A 23,758-nucleotide genomic window follows, 5' to 3' on the forward strand; every position below is an offset into this window, starting at 1 on the left:
CTATTTTTATTTATTTTAATGATGTCAGTTTTGGTGGGACAATCCTAATTTGAAAGAGAATATTCGGGGTAGGGCAGAATGGGATACCCAGAGAAGAGGATGAAATGGCAAATGCCTGTAATGTGGCGATGTCTATTAACAGTATATTGAAGGGTGGATCCGGGATTCGTCTTGCTTGATGTGGGCCCATAACTCATGTGCAGTTGGTGATAGTCACGATGATGGAGGTGCACATGTGTGCCTCTGTCGTAGGCCTTATTAGATTATGAATATGTAAAGTTTCGATATTTTACATTGGATACTAAATCATTTTATATCCCACGTCATAATTATTAAATAATTCTTGTCTTCTTAGAACTTTTCAAATATATAGCAATCATGCTCTATCTTGCCCCGGGTACGGGGCAAAATGGGGCAAGTTACATTCTTGTAAAGAATTTAATATCTAAAAAACTGTAACTCTTAGAATTAAACAAGTAACTCATTATGAATTTCAAATATACAATAAATTCACACAAGGTTACTCAATGTGTTTGTCTTTATTATTGTCTCTTCCACGTGCCTCCAAAAACTAAGTTTCCCGTTCTGACCTGGGCTCCCCTACAGGCCTGAAGAAGCATATTTAAGACGCTATAAGTGTTTATATACAGAAGTAAACTTGTCAAGGGTGGTTTATATGAACATTATGTAATGTATTTAGTCTGCTAATGCATGTTGAATCCCTTCGAGACGTATCCAATCATATCTGAACGTCTTCGAATATGTCCAAGCCTTTGTAAACTTGTCATGATTATTGTATATGAATGAACTCTAAATTCTCTCAACCTGTCGACAATTGTCGAAGGCTGTTGAGATCTGCTGAAACCTCTCGAAACTTTTCGATAGCTGTCTAAACCTGTCCAAGTATGTCGGAATGTCTCGGAATATGTGCAAATCGTAGTAAACCTCTCTTAAGCAATGTGCTATAATCTAAGACCTGTAGAGACTTCGAAACATGTTAAATTCTGTTGAAACCTTTTGAAACTTGTTGAGTCTAGTCGAAAGCTGTGAAAACATGTCTGTTTCTCCGAATGTGTTCATAAAGTGGTAAAGTTGTAACGACTGGATTATACGAACAATCTGTAATCTGCGTAGACCTGTTGAGAACTGTAGAAAGCTGCCGAAACTTGTCGAATACTGTCCAATTACATCTAAACCACTCGTAATTTGTCCAAACTACGGTAATATCTTCCTATTAACTACACTATTTACAAGCATTTGAATTTCCGTGTCCTTCAATTTATATTTTGAATGGGTTTGTTTATTCCACTGATATAATAAAATAAACACTACAATACAATATTTTATTACCCAGGCCGCAGCTCCCTCATCAGTATTTTTTTGGTACAACAAAATATATTAGAATTATTACTAATATATTCTCATTAGCAGACATTTTTATTCTGTTCAAAAAGAAGTGTAGCTCCACTCCACTCATGATTTCCAAGATATTCAAGGATTAAATTTAATTTATTCCATTTAATAATATTCCAGTAGATGGCAGCAGTAATATCAACTTCCCACTTTCTAAATCGTCTTTGCCTCGATTTTTCTAGGCAACAACACAAATTTCGAACGGTAGTGTTATGAGTTGTTTGCTCTCAGTACATGGGCCTGATTCTTAACAGTGAGGAAGTGTTTATTTATGAATTTCATCCTCCAAACGCCTAAACGGATTAAGATTAAATTTCGTACATGTGAATTATAGAAAGGCGATCTTGCGAATTTCGTCAGTCATAACAGAATCTTGGCATTACCGGCAAACTGGCTTATTTGTGTATGTCAGACCGATTCCTCGCGCGTGGTTTACTTATCGCCCTGACGATGGAGACAGCAATTACTTCTGAAACATAGGTAAACTTATACCAAATTATACTCGCCCCATGAGAACCTGAGATCGTACTGAAGAAAGGATAGTTCTGAATGCTGATCTGTAAAAGAAGACGTAAAAAGATTTTGCCAATTTCAAGTTGTTCGTCTGGAACGACTAAGTCAAGCCGTGGACAGCGGCCAGGATGTCCGACATCAGTCGGAGATTTATGCCGTGTATTTTTCGGCTAAAATCAGACGCTTTGCCGTTGTTCTAGTCTGTTCGGTAAATGTGTTTCTGCCCAGATGCTGAACACTCCTGCTCATGGAAGCAAGCTTTGATTATTTACTGCTCGTGTTTCATCTGGTAACGACTGTTGGCGCTAATTGGCCTGTTGAGTTATGTTATTTTTGTAAGACTTGAGGTTCTCACAGCGGTGAGTATGAAGATTTCCGTCTTCTGGGTTGTTGCGCTGTGTAGTCTGGTCGATGTTAACCAACGTTTCAGAGGTCATACTACCTCCGTCATCAGGGCGATAAGTAAAGCAAACGTATGTAAGGACAGAAACTTCAAAACCCATTTCATCAATCAATACAGACAAACACAGTAACGTCCTTTGCTTTAAGTTGGTTGATTAGAATCTATTTAAAGTCCGGCTCAAAGTAGATGGATAGTGCTGTAATCAATTCCTCAGGGTCACAGTTGTGTTAACTAGTGCCAGTGAATTGTATTTGGGATTAAACACCACATCGCAACAGTCTTTGAGACTAGGTAATGAATACAAACTGAACACTGTGTCTCACCGAATATTTTTGTCAAAAAATTGGTGTTTTTTTCGGTTTGTATTAAACTTACATCCTCGTGAAATTTTAATACCCTCGCTTCAACTTGAACGGGGTCCAGTTTTTAAAAATATGAACAGAATTGAAAACCTGGAGCTAATGGGATGCAATGTAGCTTGGGATGCTTCCAAAGAACAGCATGCAAATTGAGGTTCAAAGAGTCTCTGCCCGTTGTTAATGTAAGGAAAACAAAGTCTGCTGTTGTACTGGACGTCATTTGACGTTAGTTAGATAGAAAATGGCAGCAGAGTACGCTGTCCCTGAAGTAAATGTTCCGATAATAATTCTTACGTTATCGATAAGAATTGATTACAGTGTATACAAGTCTATTGTGTAACAGTGTATAAAGGGTGCATCTCACCAACAACAAGGAGGGAGAGTGGTTACTCTCTCCTCTGTCTCACACGTAACATTACTCGGAAATTCTCTCGTGCTTTACGAGATATTTCTCGTTTCTTGTCTGACTTGTTTGCCTACTCCAGGTAACTAACTGCCGGTTACATGAAGTTGGGTGTGTAATTGTCATTCAATCCAGTTAGTTCACTAATAATGTGTAGGTACGTCAACAGAATTAAAATAAACGGAACTTTACTTTTAAGAGATCAAAACCGCCCCCCTCTGAGTTCAAATTACAGAAACCTTTTTGATGTTTCTGGAATACCAGAGTATAAATAATTACATATTCGACGACAGCCATCTTTGCACTTTATTAAATTGCGTTTAAAAGGGTAATACTCACCGAAGTGAGAACCTAAAATCTTACTATACAGGAGTTCCTGGAGAAAATGGTGAGAGAGGAGAAACAGACTCATAATGTACGTATACGTTTAAAGATTTTAGAAGCAAGTTTTCATCATAATTGTTCAACTCTGATTAGCATTGTTATATGAAGTGAGAGTTCACGGATTCGATATTTTGTTTAATGACAGTCGCTTACAGAGCTGTATGAGCGGTCTTATAATTTTTATTTTATCTTTTAAGTATTATAATCTACTGACAGAATCCGTACTTGGGTGGATAAGTTGAAATAATTGCACGACTTATATTGTCCAGTGACAGAGACTAGCTCTATCTAAGGGACCCAACAGAGTAGGTACCTCTCACCTGAAGACGGAGACAGAACCAGCCTCCGAAACGTCGTGATTTTAAAGAACAGACGATGGAAAAAAGTCCTGACAAAGAATAATTTTAGATCTAACTGGAGAAATTAAATAAAGACGACAAATAACAACGTAAAAGTGAAAATAATGAACTAACGATGAAGTTTGTGGCTTAAGCAATGCTAATATTTTACCCGCTACATAATGAACTTGGTTATTCAGAATGTAACATAAATCTAGTTAATTAGTGCTCCCGCAAATAAATCGTGTGTGGAAAAAGACATTCATGTAATTTTCGTCAAATTGTCACACTGCCGAAACATTCAAATGTAGAAACCAATTACATATTTTGTCCCGTTTTTGTTGGCTGTTCGCATTGGAGTTTTAAGTAGGTGCCTGTTTGCGTCACCACATCTGTCTGACGTCTCGTAATAGTATAAAAGTCAATAAGCATATGAACCATATCCTTCATAGCATCTCTGAACTGGAAAACAAGTCAAATAACGTCAATATTAATTTTTAATAGATTGAATTCGTTTATGAGTAAAGGACTAGAATATTTTGTGTGGAACATATTACAGAAGGAATTTTAATTAAGTTATCGAATATTTAATTAGCGACTCCCGCTCACATAAAGTGTGAAAATTGTCAGAGATGAATTTGTGTGGTAAACTGTTGTGGCAGTGATTGTATCCCAAGTTATCGTTCGCGCCGCTCTGTTCAAACACAGATTGGTTGATACTGAGGCACAACACTATCACAAGGAGTTCTGATACTTAACACTTATTAACCTAATTAACCATCTTTTATCTAATAATTACCTACATGTGCAAATTAAACTGTGCTATAGCTCAGTTAGTTTAAACGCCAAATTCCACAGCCGATGCCCGCGTTCTATCAAAGTGATATCCATATCGATCTTTTGGTTTACAATATGGTAGTCGAGTTTTGTCTGACATTTGTTAGACAAGTGAATATCTATAACTGGCCCTCAGGTGTGCGTTATCCACCATATCTCATACTCGGTCTAACGGCTTGGCATTGACAGAATTCTTTGAGAAACACACCACTGTACTTTCAATATTGCTGTTTTTCTGGACTTTGTCCATAATTTAATATTCTATGACAAGATCACTAAGTTTCAGAAACAAGCTCTGTTCCCATCTTCATTCGAGAATCCTATTTTTTTTAGGTCCGATAGACGGAGCTAATCCCCTTACCACAGAACGTCAATATTGAACTTAAAACACCATCTTTAACGCTCTTTAGAGTTACGGTACACGACTGAACTATTTCGCATATTTTTTATATATTTTGCTTATCATATTATAAATTACTATTAAATGTAACGCAGTAGTATTTTGTTTAAAGTTAAATCATTGAAATATAAAATATAAAATTATGCATACAAACAAAACTGTTTACACTTTAAGAAAAAGTTTGTGCCAAAAGCGTTTCGACCTCATGAGGTTTTTGTTTGTATGCATAATTTTATATTTGAGATATTCAACACTACACGGTATGCAACGTCTTAAGATTAAATCACTGGAATTTTATAATGATTATGTGAGGTATAGAACGAAGACAGAGGATATCCGCACAAATGTGGCATATGTCAGAGTAAGGAATTGTTCACGAAAGTAATTCATGAACAAGATTAAATAGAATTCACTGGAAGAGGAGCGTTATTTACAGAAAGTCTTTTCAAAATTTAGGTATGAAATGTCTGTCGAAATTTGCTGTCTGTTCGTATTATGACATATGTATCAATTACAGTATGCGGATCTTTTGTGGGGAGAGGTTTTGATAGAAACCATTCTTGAGTATATGCAGTATTAAAATGAGTGGGGAGAGAAACTTTTTAAAATATTTATTCTTTTCTTGTGTTCAAAGTATAAACAATTCGTCGAATAATTTATACGTCACTGGTAAATTCTGAATTTGTTTTTCGGCAGTTGTAAGCCAGCGTGCTTCTTCACGAATTATGGGGATTATGAACCATTTATATATGTTTATAATTTAATTCTCTGGGAATATAAGCTGACAAAACAGTGACGAAGTTGTTGAAATTAATCATTAGAAGATACCGTTAATGTCATAATAATGTATATAATATTGGGATGAAGTTTTGAATAGACAGTAAACACATAGAATTTATTGTAATATATTCACTTTAAAAATGGTAATGTCGTCAGATTTATTTGTAATTTGTCGAGATATATGTTGTAAACTATCATGATAGTGACCAATGGCTGTCTCTTATGAATACGGTAATTAACATTCGGGTTTCGTAAAAGACGGCAAATTTCTTTAACAGGTGAGATAATACTAGCTTCTCAATGTAGTTTCATCTGTATGATGTTAGTTGCAGTTAGCTGTAATTAAATTAGTTGTATTTTTAAGTACTGAAAATAATGGATAACGTAAAGAGGCTTCATTTCTGACACGGAACTTGGCTGGTCTCGGGGTAAATGTAGTTTAGTCTTTCTTAAGGATACGCAGAATGTGATTAGCCATTATCTACCTATTGTTAGGTTCAAACATGGCAAATTTGCGAATTTTTGATGTTCTTCAAATCTATAACCATGCAGAAAACGCTTGCTACATTTTGAGGTAGCTGTTTCTGAGGAATGTGAGGTTAGGTTGAACAGTAAAAAGACATGTATGAGCACTTTAAACGTACCGGTCTGTTTGCAGCTCTTGTGACATGGTCGTTTGTTTTCGGACATGTACATCTGTCTAGGAATTCATTTGTTATGAAACTGTCACCAGGCGGCGCGCATCGCAGTCACAGATCATGTCGCTCACTATGGCTTAATGACTCCAGTCTCCACGATCATCAGTTATATTTGATGGATGAACTAACGATGTACTTTCTTCCAAATTGCCCGAGACATATTTTCTTCACACGTTGTGCAATGTCTATTTGTTCTTGTTGGTGGTGCAATTGGAAGACAGCGTCTCTCTGTGTCTGCCAGCTAACTTATTTAGTTTCCCAAACAGCTTAAGGTATTTTGGTTAAATTTGGTACAGGAAGTATTGAAAGTTGTCGAGGGAATTTAATGTTTATACTATGTACTTTATAAAATGCAGATTTCTGTCTTCTGGGTTGTTGCGCTGTGTAGTATGGTCGATGTTAACCAACGTTTCAGAGATCATACTGCCTCCGTCATCAGGGCGATGCACCAGACCACACAGCGCAACAACCCAGAAGACATAAATCTTCATACTCCCAGCTGTGAAAAACTCAAATCTTACATTATAAAATGTAATTTATCGTACAAAAATATTGTTCATCAGAAAAAAATTTAGACCTCTCCCCGCCAACATCTACAGGCATCCATATAATGTTTGCATCGTTGACCAGAAGTCAGAAAAATCCCTCTCATCCATGAGTATTACAGTCCACTGTTCGCGTTATACCAGTTGCATGCAGTCGTATTCAGCGTGTTCGCCCTTGTGGTGCGAGCAAAAACCACGAACTCGTGAGACGAGTAGTCGCCAGAGGGCGCATTCAATGTGACTGGCACCAGACTCCTATTTGTAACGATTTCCATATAGCCCATTCCATTCTGAAAGTTTCTGACGATGATTTAATAAATCTAAATTGTTGGGTTTTTGGACATTGTCCATCATCTGAGCTTATAAAATTACACAATGTTTCGAGGACTGGATCTGTCCTGGTCTTCAGGTGTGGTGAAAGGATAGGTCACATACTCTGTGGGGTCCGTTAAAATGAGCTGATCTCCGTAGGATTTAAGGTTGTCACGTCGGTGAGTCTGAAGATGGCTGTCTTCTGGGTTGTTGCGCCGTGTAGCCTGGTAGATGTCCACCAACGTTTCAGCGCCCTGATGATGGAGGAAGCATGGACCTCTGAAACGTCGGTAAACTACTACTACTTCGCAACAACCCAGAAGTCAGCAATCTTCATGAGCTGATCTGTCAACGTTCCGAGGACATATCCAGCCCTTGAAACGTTATGTAATTTTATAACATCAGTCTATGGACAATGTTCAAAAACTCAACAATCCACATGGCTTATTCCGCCCTTAACGAAATTCCAAGCTCAAACCGCCATGTTGAGCCCGTATAGTAATCAGTACGAATCAACCAATCTTCGTTCAGAAGTTCCGTTTATTTACAATCCTCAGAAATATTATTAATAATTCCAAACATTCTTGCATTCTGCTTGTTCGTTACTTTTAACGAGCAAAAGTGCGTAACACGAAATACAGTTTGTCTCTTAATCATCGACAGACCAAATTTCATGTATTAAAATGTACCGACTCCGACCTCGATATAAAATCTTAAGAACAATTTCTATACCGTGTGAGTCGCCGGCGGCCCCACGCTTAGGGAGATTCAACGACGCGTTGAGCCACGTGGTGTGGGAATAATGCTTTGTAACTTTGGCTCTGGTACCTTAAGAATACAAACTGTCTACAAATCAACCGATTTCCGCAATAACCATTGTACTTATATACTTAAATATAAGGTTATAAGTCCAAAAAGTAGCCTGATGATTCACGTGGTGGTGATGATGAAATCTCTTATAGTGTCATTTACCATTTTAGCAGGTTTATCCTTATTAATACATATTGAGCTTTTGTGAAGGAGTCGGAGGTTTTAGTACCGACTCCACAACCCTAGTTCCAAGTTCCATGGTACTCGGATGACTTGTTAGAAAATTTTGTAAAAGACTGTCTTACAATAACATGGTAATGCAATAAGCAACTATTAAATATGAAGTAAATATCGCGCAGATTTTTAAACGACGTGTTTCCAAGAACAGATCGATACATGTTTTCCTTCTTTCTTTGGTAATTGCATTTCATATCATGCCACTTTATACACAGCGACATAATAAGTACTGTAGCGTGCATGTAATTAGTTTCCTTTATGTTTGTGATTCTTTTTAACCTTCGCCGAGACGGCACAAAAGAGAAAATAACAACTGAAATATAATAGAAGGCTCGAAATAATTTGGTTACGTTACCATGCAACTACATTGTTCAGCTTCCTTTTATATAAATAACAAATGAAGTCCGCAGCTGCGAATTCTTGTAATGTGAATCACTTCAATTGTTTGGACTCCCTGACTGTTTTTTGGAAGCCTCTCAACATTTTCATACACACCCACGTTCTATTTTGAAGCCAAAGTTTCTCAAAAAAGAAATCATCTCAACATTTTCATACACACCCACGTTCTATTTTGAAGCCAAAGTTTCTCAAAAAATTAGTTTAACTATCACGTACTACAGAAATTTGTCACTTATTAATGGAGACGAGAAGTGTAGCACGAATGGACGCAGAGGACACATGTGGGCCTACAGAACATTTTACTTACTAAACCACATGCAAGGAGTTAACTTGAGAATCCTTTACGCAGGTTGGATCATGTAGGAGCAGATTCTAAGTAGGTGACTAGAATATACAGAGTTATACTGCAATGTTTTGCGATAACGCTGTAAAATTTTTAAATTTCACAGAGAAATATTTTGTACCGTTTAATTTTTAATAGATCTATATATTAACAACAACAACAAATGATTTACTTTGCATAAAATTACGCCCATATCTGGGTTCATAAGCCTGGCACTGAAATGCTACGAAAGATAATCATAATTTTAAACTGTAGTAGAGCGTTAGATTATTTGTACATTTGGATTGTACTGTTCTGGGTTATGATGCCATATAATCTTACAGTGGTTACCAACATGCAAGCTATTCTTTATCTTCTACCCTCAAGATGGAAGTGATAGGTTTTTTCATAAGTGTTGGTAACCACGTACAAGACTACGCGGCTTTAAAACCCATTAAAGCCACTATCCACCTCTGGTCATTTTTCTTTTTCCGTTGAATATTGATTCTTGTTTTGCAGAAACAAAACTTATGATTTCAAAATTCTGATTCTTATCTACAGAAGCAAGACTATTTCGAAATTTTTATTCTTAGCGATATCTTCCAAGCACTTAAAGATAGGCTTTTTCAGGATGAATCTTATCTTTACGTATCTGATGGGTGCCTTCATAAATTTCCCTTAGTGATCTTTATTTCGATGATGGTTTTAATCATGTAACATTTGATGTTTTCACGTCGGTGAGTTTGAAGATGGCTGTCTTCTGGGTTGTTGCGCCGTGTAGTCTGGTAGAAGTTTACCGACGTTCCAGAGGTCCTTGCTGCCTCCATCATCAGGGTGACAACTCATCGCCCTGATGATGGAGGCAGCAAGGACCTCTGGAAAGTCGGTAAACTTCTACCAGACTACACGGCGCAACAACCCAGAAGACAGCCATCTTCGGTTTTAATCTAGACTGTGTAACCAATACGAGATATTGCAGACGGTGCTCTATGGGCACTGTTACGTACCATGGAGAGGTGCCAGAGCTTGTGCGTCAGCGTGGTGAGGAATTCTCTTTTGTGCGGATCGTAGCGGTCAGAGGGCTTAAAGCCCCTCTTGCTGACGATGACACAATTACTGGTACTTTGGCTCCTCCTCAGTGTGTTGCTGGACTGTTGCTGGTAGAACTTGTGTAGGTTGAGCACATTGCTCGTGCTCTTGCTCGTCGTCAGATTCATTTTTTCTCAAACTTCACTCCACGTTTACCGTTATTTATTTTGAATCCTCTGAAATTGTAGGTTCCCTCCCTACTCCCACAATTGACACCTTCGGCTACCCCGCGTGTCTGAATAAACATTTATTATTTCATCTCTCTGCATTTGTTTCTCTATTTTGTGTGGCTTTTGAATTCCAGAGGGGTGACATGTGTATTAATTTAACTATTTGTTATCCACTCCAAAAAATTTCAATGCCCATAATTCTTGACTGCGCAAGTACGCCGTATGTGCCATCCAAAAAAAATATTGAAATTAAGGTCTGACGGTGGCGAGTCTGGTAGCAAAAATGAGCCTGCGGTGGGATCTGGTGTCTGAATTTAGGCGTATGGTTTTGTGTTGGGACATTTGCCTTAAGTTGCCGTGAAGATGTTTTCGCATTTATTTTAGTTTATGAAAATATCGCACAAATGTTATGCTTTCAATGTTGTTTGCACAGATAATACTGCAGCAAATTGTTCAACACCGGAAAGATTAATTCCCGTCAACTTAAACTAGTCATACCAGGCTAGCAAATATCATTAAGGTACAGACATGCTGTTTGAACTCAAACGGAAATAAAAGTATTTTTGAAAATCTCAATTGGTGAAGGTACCCGTTTATATGAGATGAATGAAAATGTATTTTAGTTTTATTCAAATTATTCCATATCTTAGTTACATGACTGCCAATTAATGGTTAGTATATGAACACAAAAACTAGCAGAAATCAATTTTGTAATTTTTGCCCATAAAATCATTATAATATTTCTTGGCAACAAACCAAAGAATTTTATTGGTCCGTATTAAGCTTCAGTAGAGTTGAGTGTTTTATTATTTATAATGCTTCTCTTCCGGCTATTGGAGCCGTTAAAATCAGATGTAATACAGCAGAGTTTCGATTATCCGACACGTATTCCGTTTTATCGGACATGCCGTGTCGGAACGCTCCATTTTATCAACAGTCAACTCAGAATATAGCGGGATGAATTACACTCCCCCACCACGCACCGTTAAATACTGTTTTTGTTTGTGAGATTTCTTAATTTTATACCTTATTTTATTATTGAATTTTATTTATATTTACATTTTAGTCTTCGTATTATCCGACCTTCCTTAGGTACCGTTTAGGTCGGATAATCGGGACTCTGCTTTACCTGGTATTGATTAAGCTCTGTGTACTCCAGACAAAAGAAACGTTTCCACCTTGTAACTTAATTAGGTTCTCGCGTGACTGAACAGAAAACTACAATGGCTTTGTATGATTTCAGGAACTGTTTTCCAATTTTATATTAAGTATTGATATTTGATTTAAATGAAACCTCAACTGAGCAATGGAAGCAATTTAGTGGCGTAATGTTACATTCAATTCGAAGTAACAAAACGTATTTAGTGAAAAGTACTTAAAATCATGTTTAATTATCATCTCAGTATAACTCGACATTTTGAATAGAGACGGCTACGAATTGTCTATTGGGGCCAAGAATTTTGTCTCACGCACAGAAATTACGAATATTATAGGTCATTTAACCAAGCTGCGTTAAATTCGTAATTTGTATTGTTACGGTTGTTTTATCTTTTATCCGACACCATAGATCAGACTCTTTGGTAACACACCGAATATTTTAAAACGCTAATAGCAAAGTAGGATTTGGACACGATGCTGATTTGACTTCATTTGCCTTCCACCCTCACGACATATTACATACAGATACACTTAAATACTGTTCTCCGTCTTCTTCTTTGTCTTCGAAATCCATAATCCACCACAGTTTTAAATTTTGAAACTTTAATACATTTTCGTAAAATTTTTGACACCACTGAAGTCGTAAATCTGTTTGTGTCCCTGAAGTTTCAGAAAGGCTGGATGGTCAGGTGATGTGAAATGCCATTAATGAGAAATTCTCTTGTTAATTAACGTATAGTCTACAAACTATAGAACTGCAAGTTATTATCAAAACAACAAAAATAAATTACTATAATAAAATCAAAATCACTCACTTGTAGCTTGATTTGGTGGTACGTTGCAGCTGAGGGAAAGAGTTTAACAGAATTTTAAATTAGAGGATTGTACGTAAACAGAAATCGGAAGAGATGCAACAGAAATTTGGCATTAAATTTAAAAGAATTAAATTTAAAATGTCAGATGTAATAACGAAGAGAATTGCTACGGAATTTTAAATTTGGTGTGATAAATTTAATGTGAACTAAGAACGTGTCTGGAAACTAAAGTGGTTTTGGTAAATTAAAATATTGACGAAAGGATATTTTAATGAGAAGAGACGAGAGACTATGGTTTAGAAAGGTGGGGGGAAGTAGTAGTAGTAGTAGTAGTAGTAGTAGTAGTAGAAGGAGAAGGAGAAGAAGAAGAAGAATGTAGGGAGTGCGGATGTCGGAATGTGCATCGCCCATTATTATAATAGAACGTCTGTCTTCACACAGTCAATAGATACATTACCGCATTCAATTATAATTAAATTCGGTAATGTACCTATATTATCGATAGTAACACAGTTCTACAAACTTATTGTTCGGAATGTATCGTATGGTAATTTAATTCCGTAAACGAACAATGGAGCATTTGTATTTCTCACACGTCACCACTAACGAAATAATTCCATGGAGCGCAGTCCGTTTGAGAAGCTCTGCTAGTCAAGAAATTCACCACATTTTATGGAACCCAAATATTCATTTCCATATTCAGAATGCCATCGTTTCGAGTCCTGAACATGTCTCCAGTCCATACCTCAAACCTGATTCCATAAAATCCATTAAAATATTATCCTCCCACTTACGTCCGAACCTTCATAGTGGTACTTTCTTTTCCCGCTTTCCAACCAAAATGGTGTACGCATTACTCACCTCCTTGATGAAGAGTGCAAATTATGGAGCGTATCATTATGCAGTGTTCTCCACAACTATATTTTTTGATGTTACAGAGTTTACCACTCTAACCGAATTATCAATACTAGTTTCATGTAAACGCATTCCCAATTATCGTTTTGAAAATATCCTAGCATTGAATATCCTAACAAAATGTTCATTAGATGGTTGATCACATACTAGCTTCACTTCCATACAAAAGCTGTCGTCTGTATCATCACATTTATCCTTAGATAATTGATGCATATTCAAATAGAACATCATACCAACGGTCCCTTACGGTATTATATGTGGCAACCTGTCAACAACAAACTCTACCCTCTAAACTGCTTATATGATCCCGTTATGTACAAAACAGCACGTCTATAAGCTGTGATTTACGAGGTGCGATCGGAAAGTTTCAAGACTGCGCCCATAAAAAAACAAAAACAAAAAACCGTACACTTATCTCAGGTATTAAATTCATCCATCACCCTCGAAGTAGTTCCCCTGGGAGTGAACACAACTATCTCAGCGCCGCTGCCAAGCCTGTAAGCATCCCTGGAAATCTTTCTTTGTCAGCCTGTCAAGCACCATCTGCGATTCTGCCTGAATCTCTTCTATCGTCTCAAATCTCCTTCCCTTTAGCTGAATTTTCATCTTTGGGAAGATAACCTTAGAAAGGAAGTTGGGGTCGGTTCTTGCAAGATCTTTGAGCTCCTGACAAACGAGAAGTCGATTCTGCTTCTGGTCCTCAGACAGGATGCGTCGCATGTGGAGTTCTTCCTTTAGAATCAGCTGACAGGTCCCATAGCCTATCCCAACAATGTCGCACAAGTCGTTGATGGTACGACGTCGATCTTCGTGAATGGCCTGCCGAATCTTCGTAACATTTTCGGGCGTTGTGCTCGAAGATGGTCGTCTAGAACGCTCGTCATCATCGACAGAGTTTCGGCCATTTTTAAAACGTGAATGCCACACAAAAGTTTATGCACGACCCACTGCGGACTCCCCAAATGCTTGCTTTAGCATTTTATAGGTTTCCGTAGCCGTTTTGGCGAGTCTTTGGCAAAATTTGATTTGTTCATGAAAATCCGCCATTCCGAAATCGCAGGAGGGTCGGTGTAATGCACTACCAAAACGCCCGTAACTAAGAAACAAATGCTAATTCGATTATGCCGGCTGGCACACTGATTCACTATGAATGTAGGCCGCACCCCCTAAAGGCAGAAGCTCGTACTACATCCGGTTCGCCCTCTATTGACACAGTCTTGAAACTTTCCGATCGCACCTCGTATATTCCCATTTCCATAGAAGAATGTATAATCGTCTGCTAGTTCTGTGCTATCTTCATCCCATCTGACTTCTTGTACTCCAAATGAAGCTAACTAATATTTCCTAATTGTCTTCACACTGTTTTCATAAAACCTGGCATACACTGACAACTTCCAAATCTCATAAAAATTGCTGTATTTTGGGTTGTTGCACCGTGTAGTCTGGTAGAAGTTTACGTACGTTTCAGAAGTCCTTGCTGCCTCCTGATGATGGAATCAGCAGCAAGGGTCTCTGAAACGTCGGTAAACTCCTACCAGACTATACGGCGCAACAACACAGAAGACAGCCATCTTCAGATGCAATGCCGTGGAAACCTCAAATATTCCAAATCTAATTCTCCATTTTCCGTTGCTTGGATCTTTACAAGGCATCGGTCCTAGTCCGAGACCCTGTGTATCATTTCGTAACATGCTGGGATTTTCTTTTGCTCTGGTTGATTTTTTAACCCCCTACACAACCCCCAAGACGGAAGACTGCCCCTTGTCTGATGTCCGTGACTGCTTACGCAGTATATATCTAGGGACGTTCCCCACTATCCAGAACCCGAGGACGCATCATGTCTTGGTGACAATAGACCCACACGCCACCTACATATTTTTTATTAATGCTCAGAAAGTTACGTCTACTCTGTTGTGAAACTGTGCATTCAGATGAAGCCGGAAGGTTTCTGATGATGCGTTATAATCTGTAAAATAGTTTTCTTGGACTTTGTCCATCGTCTAAGTTATAAATAAAATCACAGCGTTTCTGAAGCCGTCTTACACACGGGTTGGGTACCCATCCATATATCTAAGTTATCTCTCGCAGATGATTGTCGCTGTCCGTAATGTTTATTCCGGGAACTTCCACGTTGCATCTGTCCAAATCTGAGGCTATGGGGACCAACAAAGAGGGTTTGTGTCTTGTTCCTTTTTACCTGAAGATGGAAGCAGAAACCATCTCCCGAAACGTTGTGATTTTATTTATAATTTAAACGATGCACAGAATCCAAGAAAACATTTTTATACAATATGTATGCATTAAGTCTGGACATGCGCCTGTTGGTCACTGTTTAGACTACCGGCATAACTGTGTTGTTGAAGAGGTTGCCGTATGATCACGACTAAAGGGGGCAGATCATTTACAGTAATTTTTATTATCTTACGCCACGCAAATTTAAAGTGTTTTGTATTTAAACTCAAGGAATGTCTTCTATGCCCGGGAAAGTGGAACACGACCACACGCTTTCTTTATATATACGAAGGGACAGAATTTAAAAAAAACTCCAGTGCCTGTATCATGATGGATCTATACGAGTGTTCGTGATGTTTCCGTCTCCTCTACTTTCTTTTTACTGGATAAACAAAATATGTTGGTTGAAAAATCATGGAAACAGATCGCTTGCAAGACCTCGGCGTTTGTGGGAGGGTAATGCTCCTATTTAAAAGTATTGGGGCCAGACGTAGGCTGTTGTGGTATAGTGACTAACCTACTTTGGTACGAATGTTGTATATATCAGTTTAGCCAACTTCCTAGAACTAAAACGTAAAGATTTATGCCACATACAAGATTTTATAGGATTGGTCCTGAGACACACCTTCCAAAACGAGGTCTTAACGTAACATAAAACGTTCAGATATAATTCAGTTTTAATGACTGGTGCCAGATTTCACAAAAAAAACTCATAAACAGTGGTTCTGTTAAAGTGATTAGTGATTTTCGTCAGGATAGAATATGGGGATGGAAACGACGATTTTATCCGATTCTTTGGTAACCACCTACAAGACTACACGTGGCATGACCCAGAAGGCCACAGTCCACGTGATTGTGCTTAGTTGACCTCGAGTTATTTCCGTCTTGTTGCTCCAAACACGTTTTTAAGTTGTAGACTGAGCTTTCGATATTGTCCCCTGCAGCTGTCTGGTTCATTATTGTTTGTAGCAAAATTTTAACAGAGAGATTTTGGTGCAGTATATAGCACTCTCGGTCCACATCCAAGATATCTGCGGTTCATTTCTCGACGATTTATAAAAGATTATTTTAGTAATTTTTCAGATTCTGGAACAGTGTTTTTGTAAAGGCCACATCTGCTTTCTGGAATTTCCTCCAGAAGGAAATACTTATTACAATTTTCGAGGACAAACACCTCCACATATTGTTTTTAAAAAGGTACTATACATTTGCCATGAACAGTCAAAACTTAGAAAATGACTCATGGGATGTTGTCTTGCCCTGATAATGGAGGCAGTAAACATTTCTGAAACGTCGGTTTTATATGACACTACACGGCGCAACAACCCAGAAGACACTTTATATTTTCCGGGTATCATAATACGCTATTGTCAAAGCAAATTCTGTAGGTCTGTGAGATAAATTACAAAGTTTTCTGCGCGAATCACACTCTAATGTGACAGAGCGTAGAGGGTTATTTAATTTAGAACCTTGGCAACTTGCTAGCAATCCGTTTGGAATGGCGCCAGTGTCCTTCACTTTTTATCGTTTCCGTATCTGATTGCGCGGTGCACGGCTTAAAATCAGCGCCATTAAATATCCTTAGAATCTAGGTTAGCAATTAAACTTTCTGTTTCACAAACAACATTTTGATTCCCAGGCATGCGTTTTGCCCCTCAACTTTAAGGTTTTTTACGCATTGTGGTTTCGTTCTGTCACCTATGTTGTAATTAATTACAATCTATAATTAGCGCTTTGATTCCGGAGAGAGAGAGTTGGGAAGAATAACATGAGAGAAAATTGATGTGGAGAAGTGAGAGACAATTTCTGGGGGGAAGGGGAGAAAAATCATCTTATACTTAGAAGGTTCCCAGGCAATGCCCGCTCGTCTTTCTGGTAAGGATAAAAATTTGATGCCGTAGCTCGTCTGAATAATATTTAAGAATTTAGTCCACAAAGACAAAATTACCTCACCATTACAAAGATAAATTTGGTAAAGATGAAGATGTCTATCTTCTGGATTGTTGCGCCGTGTAGTCTGGTAAAATTTTATCGACGTTTCAGAAGTCCTTGCTCCCTCCATCATCAGGGCGATGAGTTTACCTCTGAAACGTCGGTAAACTTCTACCAGACTACACGGCGCAATATTCCAGAAGACAGCCATCTTCAAACTCACCGCCGTGAAAACCTCAAATCCTACTAGTTAATGCTGCTTAAAGGAATAATCGCTCTACTCACTGATCGTCATAAATATAAAATACACAGTTAGGCCTACTGATTGTTAAATCAGGTGGTACATATAATTCCCACTAAGCTCTAAAGGGTTTATTAACTGGCAATAGCACCGTACATTTTTAACATCGCTGATAAAAAAATCACCTATGCTGAGACAGTTTAGTCCATCTACCATCGCCATAACCCACTTATATTAAATCCATTTTAATATTATCTTTCAATATCTTACTCCCCTTTAACCTAGGTTTACTCCACAATCATTTTGTTCTCCATTTAAGTTACATGTATATCCCATTCCAATCTCCATGGTCTGACTATCGTAAGAATACAAGGCATGTTGTACAATCTATGTATTCAAAAATCTTGTATTTTCTCACATACTGTCTTTTAGGTACAAATACTTCTTACGGAACATTTTTCAGATGTCTGAAATATGTGTTTGTAGTTTTCTAGTTTACGACACCATGTAGTCTTATAGGTGATTACCAACTTATCTGCACCAAACATTACTGCGTTATAACTCATCGACAAGTTTACAGCCATGAAAACCTAAAATCTTTTTCTGAAATTATATTATTTCTTTACAATAATTGATGGCCATACTAAACAATGGATGGACGAATTGTTCTATACGAAAATTCCAGTGTAACGTTCTCCCGTTTCCAGACGTAAACTATATATTAATTTTTATTTATTTTGAGATAATTATGAAGCAGACTGCTGGCATTTAGTATTTTTCTCTCTCTGCAGATTATGCAATAAGAAGCATGTTTCCTGTGACATAAACGCCCGCCAAGATGTGACTGTTTTTTTAAATCTATTTTGGTTATGCGTATAGTGGCCAGTAGTGCTGCCAACTGCGGCAGCAATTTCCCAAAACCTGTATTGTCGAAAATTATTCGATCTTAAAAAATATTGAAGAGGTTCCATAGTTTTTCTTAAAACTCTCTTCTTAAATGTTATTTAAACCTGTTAAAACATTTAAATCAATACGTATGATGGAAGATGACCACGTCACATCAGTTACCTTGAAATCACCTTACGGGTCCTTGCAGCCTCCTCCATTTTAATATTATCCTGTCGTTGGTATATCAACTCTTTTTTTAATTAGGTTTTATTATCAAAATTGTGTATGCATGTCTTGTTTGCTTCATATATAATGCATGTGTCGTCCATCGAATCGTTTGTGATTTGATGACGCAGTCAGATGTGAATAACACATAGAACACAGATGCACATATTGCAAGGTCCCCCAATATCTTGATAGTTCAGTTCTAAACCTTCCAAATATTGTTCCTCGAACTGTATGGTAAGTAAATATATAAACAGCGGGTTATACAATGAAATACGTTTTTAATTATTGTATTCTAATTTTATTTCCTTGACGTAACGAATAACCTGCGGACAGTTTCTACAGCGAAAAGAACATTTTACAGGCTGAGTATCGAAATTCTGAATTAAGGTTTGAAGATCCACATGCATAGCACAAATTATAAGTATCACTGTTACCTAAAGATCTTGCCATTCACAAAATGAGACAAACAAATGCAGATGTTTTCTTAATGCCACTTTTGTACGAAACAGCACTTCCCCCTTTGGATTTGTAACCTATCACAAAGAGGCCACCCCCACCAACACAACTTCATGCAACAACCAATTATAAAACGACACATTTCCTGCCACATACACACATAAAAAAGACAGAAGTAAATCCAGGAAATAATAAAAACAATAAATAAATAAATAAATAACCTTCTCCTCTGAGTCTAGTCAGCCGCTTGCTTCTCGTTCAACTGTTCTTCACAGCCTTGCGCTCCAAGGCACGTTGCCAGCTCCCGGCATTGTGTATAAAACCTCGCATATTATATCACGCAACGAGTAGAACTATGATCTGTTTTGTAAACCGCGAAGATGTGAACGAGTTACAGACTCAGAGACAGGGGTGTGACATTTGACCCCCTCTGCTCGTTATAACCAGCCCCGAACACGGAATGACATGATAAAATTACTTATATATAAGTTGGCCTCTGTTCAAAGTTTAGTACAAGCCAAAACTTCGGTCCGTAGCTCTCACAGGAATAGCCACCACCGTATGTGAGAGAGTGGGAGGGGGGAGGGAGGGAGGGGTACCATTTTTAGTTATGTCACTTGAGCCGTGTATCAAAACACTTCAATCCATTAATTTAAATTAAATTAGAAGGTCGCTGTGTGGGATAGTGAAATATTGGTCTGTGGTTGTGTAAGAAACTGTTCTATCACTGGCTCGCCAAGCAACCAACTTCATGAAATGGGGTCCATCGTTTGCAGTTGGTATTTACTCATTTGGTTAAAAAAACAAATGTATGCCGAACGTAAATAACATGCTGTCTCCATCTTCAGGGCTGAATTTGGGATGTTCAGACGTTTATATTTTATACAGTATCAAAATAAGGACTAGGCTAGGTAGAATTGGGCAACTAGAGTCACAGAGAATGAGGAAATGGTCTGGACCAATAGGGTGTCTCCGTCCAGGAAGACAGACAGTGGCTGGATCGAGATAGAGGGAAATAATTAGCCCTTTTAACATTCTAAAACCGAACGAACTAACTCGTCAAAGCAGAGCAATTATCCATTTAAAGCTCATTTGGTTAGTAAGGAATTAATCGCATAAAAACATTTTTTTCTAATATTCGCCTTGTATCAAGGTGGTGTATAAGAAGGAACATAATATTTTTGTTTAAGGCCATCAGATTCCAATCTCATGGCTACACACAAAGTCCACATTTTGTGCATGGCTAATAAAGTCTATTTCCCACCCACAAACATGACGTGTTCGAATTTGCTGCACTGATCATTCGAATTTGTCAACACATTAAATAAATGTGACTAAAACTTGAAATCTTAAACCTAAGATATATTAATTTCGCCTACTTGTTGGTACACAATGCTATTTACTACGCATCAAATGAGACTCTGTCGCAACAGCCTAGTTTGCTATTCTTATTTGGTGCGTGCGAATATGGAGTTGGAATTGAAATAGGTCAGGTTTTACAGACGTATTATCACGACGTATTCGATAATGCATTATTACCCGTGTTGGAAATGCTGACCACGTCCTATACAGGTTATTTATAATCCCAGCTGTCCATGGCCTACGTACTGTCCACAGATCACGAGAAAAACCCTGCTGAGGGAAGTCGTTTCTGGTGCGGTACGGACTAGAGGGCTGCTATTGGTGGGAAGTGTGATACGTCAGAGTTTTACGCTACTACACAGACTGGAAACATCAAGCAGTTAAGAGTAGCGTGTAGTGAGTGCACCTCTAATGTGTTCTGTGGTTGTTGCGATAATATTCTAGATTAAATCACTGTGCCGCTGTGAGGTAATCTTAAAGCTGTACCCATTAGAACACATGAAAGCCTGTCGTCTGTTGTTCGTTCAGTGGTTGTGGAACGAATGCTTTTAGGATGGGTCATCACTCACCGCGAAATCTTGCGCATGCGCGTATATCGAATTCCTAGCAGGGATTTTCTCCTGATCTGTGGACTGTAGTAGTAAACCTCGAAGGAAACTTATGTTATTTCCCAATGCATGCTTCTTCTGTAAAGGAAAATTTAACGGGAAACCCCGCACTTAAGTGTTCACATACCTGCTGTGCCTGAGTCGAGTCGCCATTGATTGCATGTGATTCCCCGTTTTGTTGAGTGGGGGCGGCAGCGTTCAGGTTTCCGAGAACTTGATTGAGCTCTTGAGCGATCTGGAACACAGTCGCATGACGTCAGCAACAGCAGCGCACGGAAATGATAAACAAAAGACGGAAAGAAAGCGTTTTCTTCTGTCGTGTAAACAGTAATGTCTAATGATTTATCGTCCTGAAATTGTTTTCCGATCAAGAAGGCACGACGCATTCAAGTTTTAATTTTACCACGTTGGTATTTCGTTATGCGAGGTTCTTGTTACTTGTTAGATTCTATGCATTTTGCAGTGTCAAATATCTACTGTTACAGAACGTTGATGTATGAATTGTAAGGCCATTGAAGTGGTCCACGAATAGAAAGAAAATTGATAACCGCGTTTGCTGAATGAATTCAAGCATTTTGGGTAAGTTTAAGAACCGATTCGAACATTTGTATGATTATAACTGGTGATTAGGAAATACATTGATTTGAAAATACATGAATAGAAATATACTAGAATCGAGTTACGATATCAGATGACGCGGTTCAATGGTTGTAATTCGTGTTTTGAATTCGGAGGGTCCCGGGTTCAGTTCCCGACTCGGTGGCTGACTATCCTCCCTGGAATTGTAAATAATATTGTTTTTTATTCTAGGGCAAGTTTTAGTACATGATACGACGGTTTCGCTTTACATTTTGCTTCTGAAATTTCTGTTTATGTTCATACTTGATTGACCGGTCTCCAAGAAAATTAGGCGCCGTGATACTGAAAGGAGTTTAAGGCACCTTCTTCAGTAGACAGTTTAACTCTCTCCCCAATTTCTTCTGATTTTATCCTTGTATCTGATACATATATTTACTGTATTCGTTCCTTCAATAGAATCTGCATGACGAAAATTTATTCTGTGTAATATAATATACCTAAAGAAGGCATTATGGGTTTAATAACTCGTCTCGCGAATTGGATATGATTACAGAATAAAGTGGCATTCTTTGTAGTGGTTATTAATCGTTTTATGTAAAATGAAACTAAGAGAATTTTCTAGAGCGTGGCTTCACAAGCAACCACAAACAGAAGACGAACGCCAAACGCTTCGTTCGCTGCTTTTATCGTGTTTGTCCTAATGAAATTCTTCTACTTTTCCATTGTTTATTTTATGTTTTACGAAAACAGTTTTAGCAAGCTGCTAATACAGGGCTCCCAATAACACACGCTTCCTACTAACAGTGTTCCAAATTACAAAACTACCAAATCGTATTTTTATACTAATTTTCTCAGCTGCTTGGCGTGCGTCTGTTTTTACATAACTATGCTCTTAGTTAGTCACTATGCAGCATAAGTTTCGTGCGGTAGATAACAGGAAACTTTAAGAACAAATTGAAAGATACAGTTTTGAAGTGCAATCTGTACGAATTTTCATAATCCTTTATGCCGTTCTCGGGTTATATGGCAGAATTAATATTTCGTATGACGACTGATAGATGGCAGCACAACCTCGGCTGAAATACGTGCTTGACCGACAGACAGAACGTAACCAAAATGTGTTCCTTACTCTAAAGCAGTGTACCACGACCGGTGTGCCGCGAATTTTTATAAGAAATTGCATGTTCCAACATAATAGTTAGAAAAAGCCAACATTTAATCTCTCATTATAGATAGTTTTATCAAACATATGTTATGTGTAGTTGCAGATTAGGTTAGCTACAGTTGGCTGCCATTTTAATTGAAAGCTCATATAATGTATTTTGCGGAACAGAAAAATACTTTAAACAAAATATTTGAGCGGTGTGTACGTCTTGTAGACGTGCGATGAATGCATTTTGTCATATGATCTGTATGGATCATAATTTTACTTCACAGGTGTTAACGGGGAGCGCGCCAAGGTTAACATCCATGGTTGCATGCATAAGGACGCCAATGCGACACGTGCACAAGAAGGATCTAAGTACACCATACACTACACAGCACTAGGTCAGGAACAGGTAGGGAGATCTACTTGTGCTCAAGCGAACGAACTTCTGGCAACATCGGACATTTGCGTACTGAAACAATGTACGTTTCACTGCGTCCTATTGTTTTACATAAGGGAATTGAACCAACGTTGAGCCATTTCAGCCCATCTCTCATTCTCACAATCTATTCCTTGATATGTATTTACTATTATTATTCCAAAATGTGTTGATTATTTCTTGTATGATCTGAAGATTTCATGGCGACTAAGTGCAATGAAATCTTCTCGGGGGGGGGGGGGGGGAGGGGGGGCTACCAGTCGTGTGAGGTGGTTGAATGCAGAAAACACCAACATACCCTGAGGACGAGGACGAGGACTAAGTTGGTTCTCGAAATGTTGATATT

The 23,758-nt window shown here is 38.1% G+C and overlaps 1 protein-coding gene and 1 long non-coding RNA gene across 7 annotated transcripts in view; one reads left to right on the plus strand and one right to left on the minus strand.

Annotated features, from left to right (window-relative positions):
- Nucleotides 1-23,758, minus strand: part of LOC110831736 (uncharacterized) — a 125,392-nt gene that overhangs the window by 60,368 nt on the left and 41,266 nt on the right. For 5 of the 6 annotated variants that reach the window (XM_087358762.1, XM_087358763.1, XM_087358761.1 and 2 more), the window contains one exon: nt 21,375-21,482. In XM_087358762.1, the coding sequence (XP_087214888.1) occupies nt 21,375-21,482 (108 nt within the window). Of the gene's footprint in view, nt 1-10,160; nt 10,478-19,498; nt 19,730-21,374; nt 21,483-23,758 lie in introns of those variants that run through there. The other variant, XM_087358764.1, reaches the window with a different exon arrangement.
- The window catches only part of LOC147872187 (uncharacterized), a 38,407-nt gene continuing 36,165 nt past the window's right edge, over nt 21,517-23,758 (plus strand). The window contains exons 1-2 of the long non-coding RNA XR_015537860.1: nt 21,517-21,826; nt 23,264-23,385. This is a non-coding gene — a long non-coding RNA (uncharacterized LOC147872187). The remainder of the gene's footprint in view (nt 21,827-23,263; nt 23,386-23,758) is intronic.

This window comes from Zootermopsis nevadensis, unplaced genomic scaffold (assembly GCF_977971745.1).
Source record: "Zootermopsis nevadensis isolate Lab colony 2312 unplaced genomic scaffold, Znev_1.0 Znev_ptg000030l, whole genome shotgun sequence".
Classification (NCBI taxonomy): Eukaryota; Metazoa; Arthropoda; class Insecta; order Blattodea; family Termopsidae; genus Zootermopsis; species Zootermopsis nevadensis.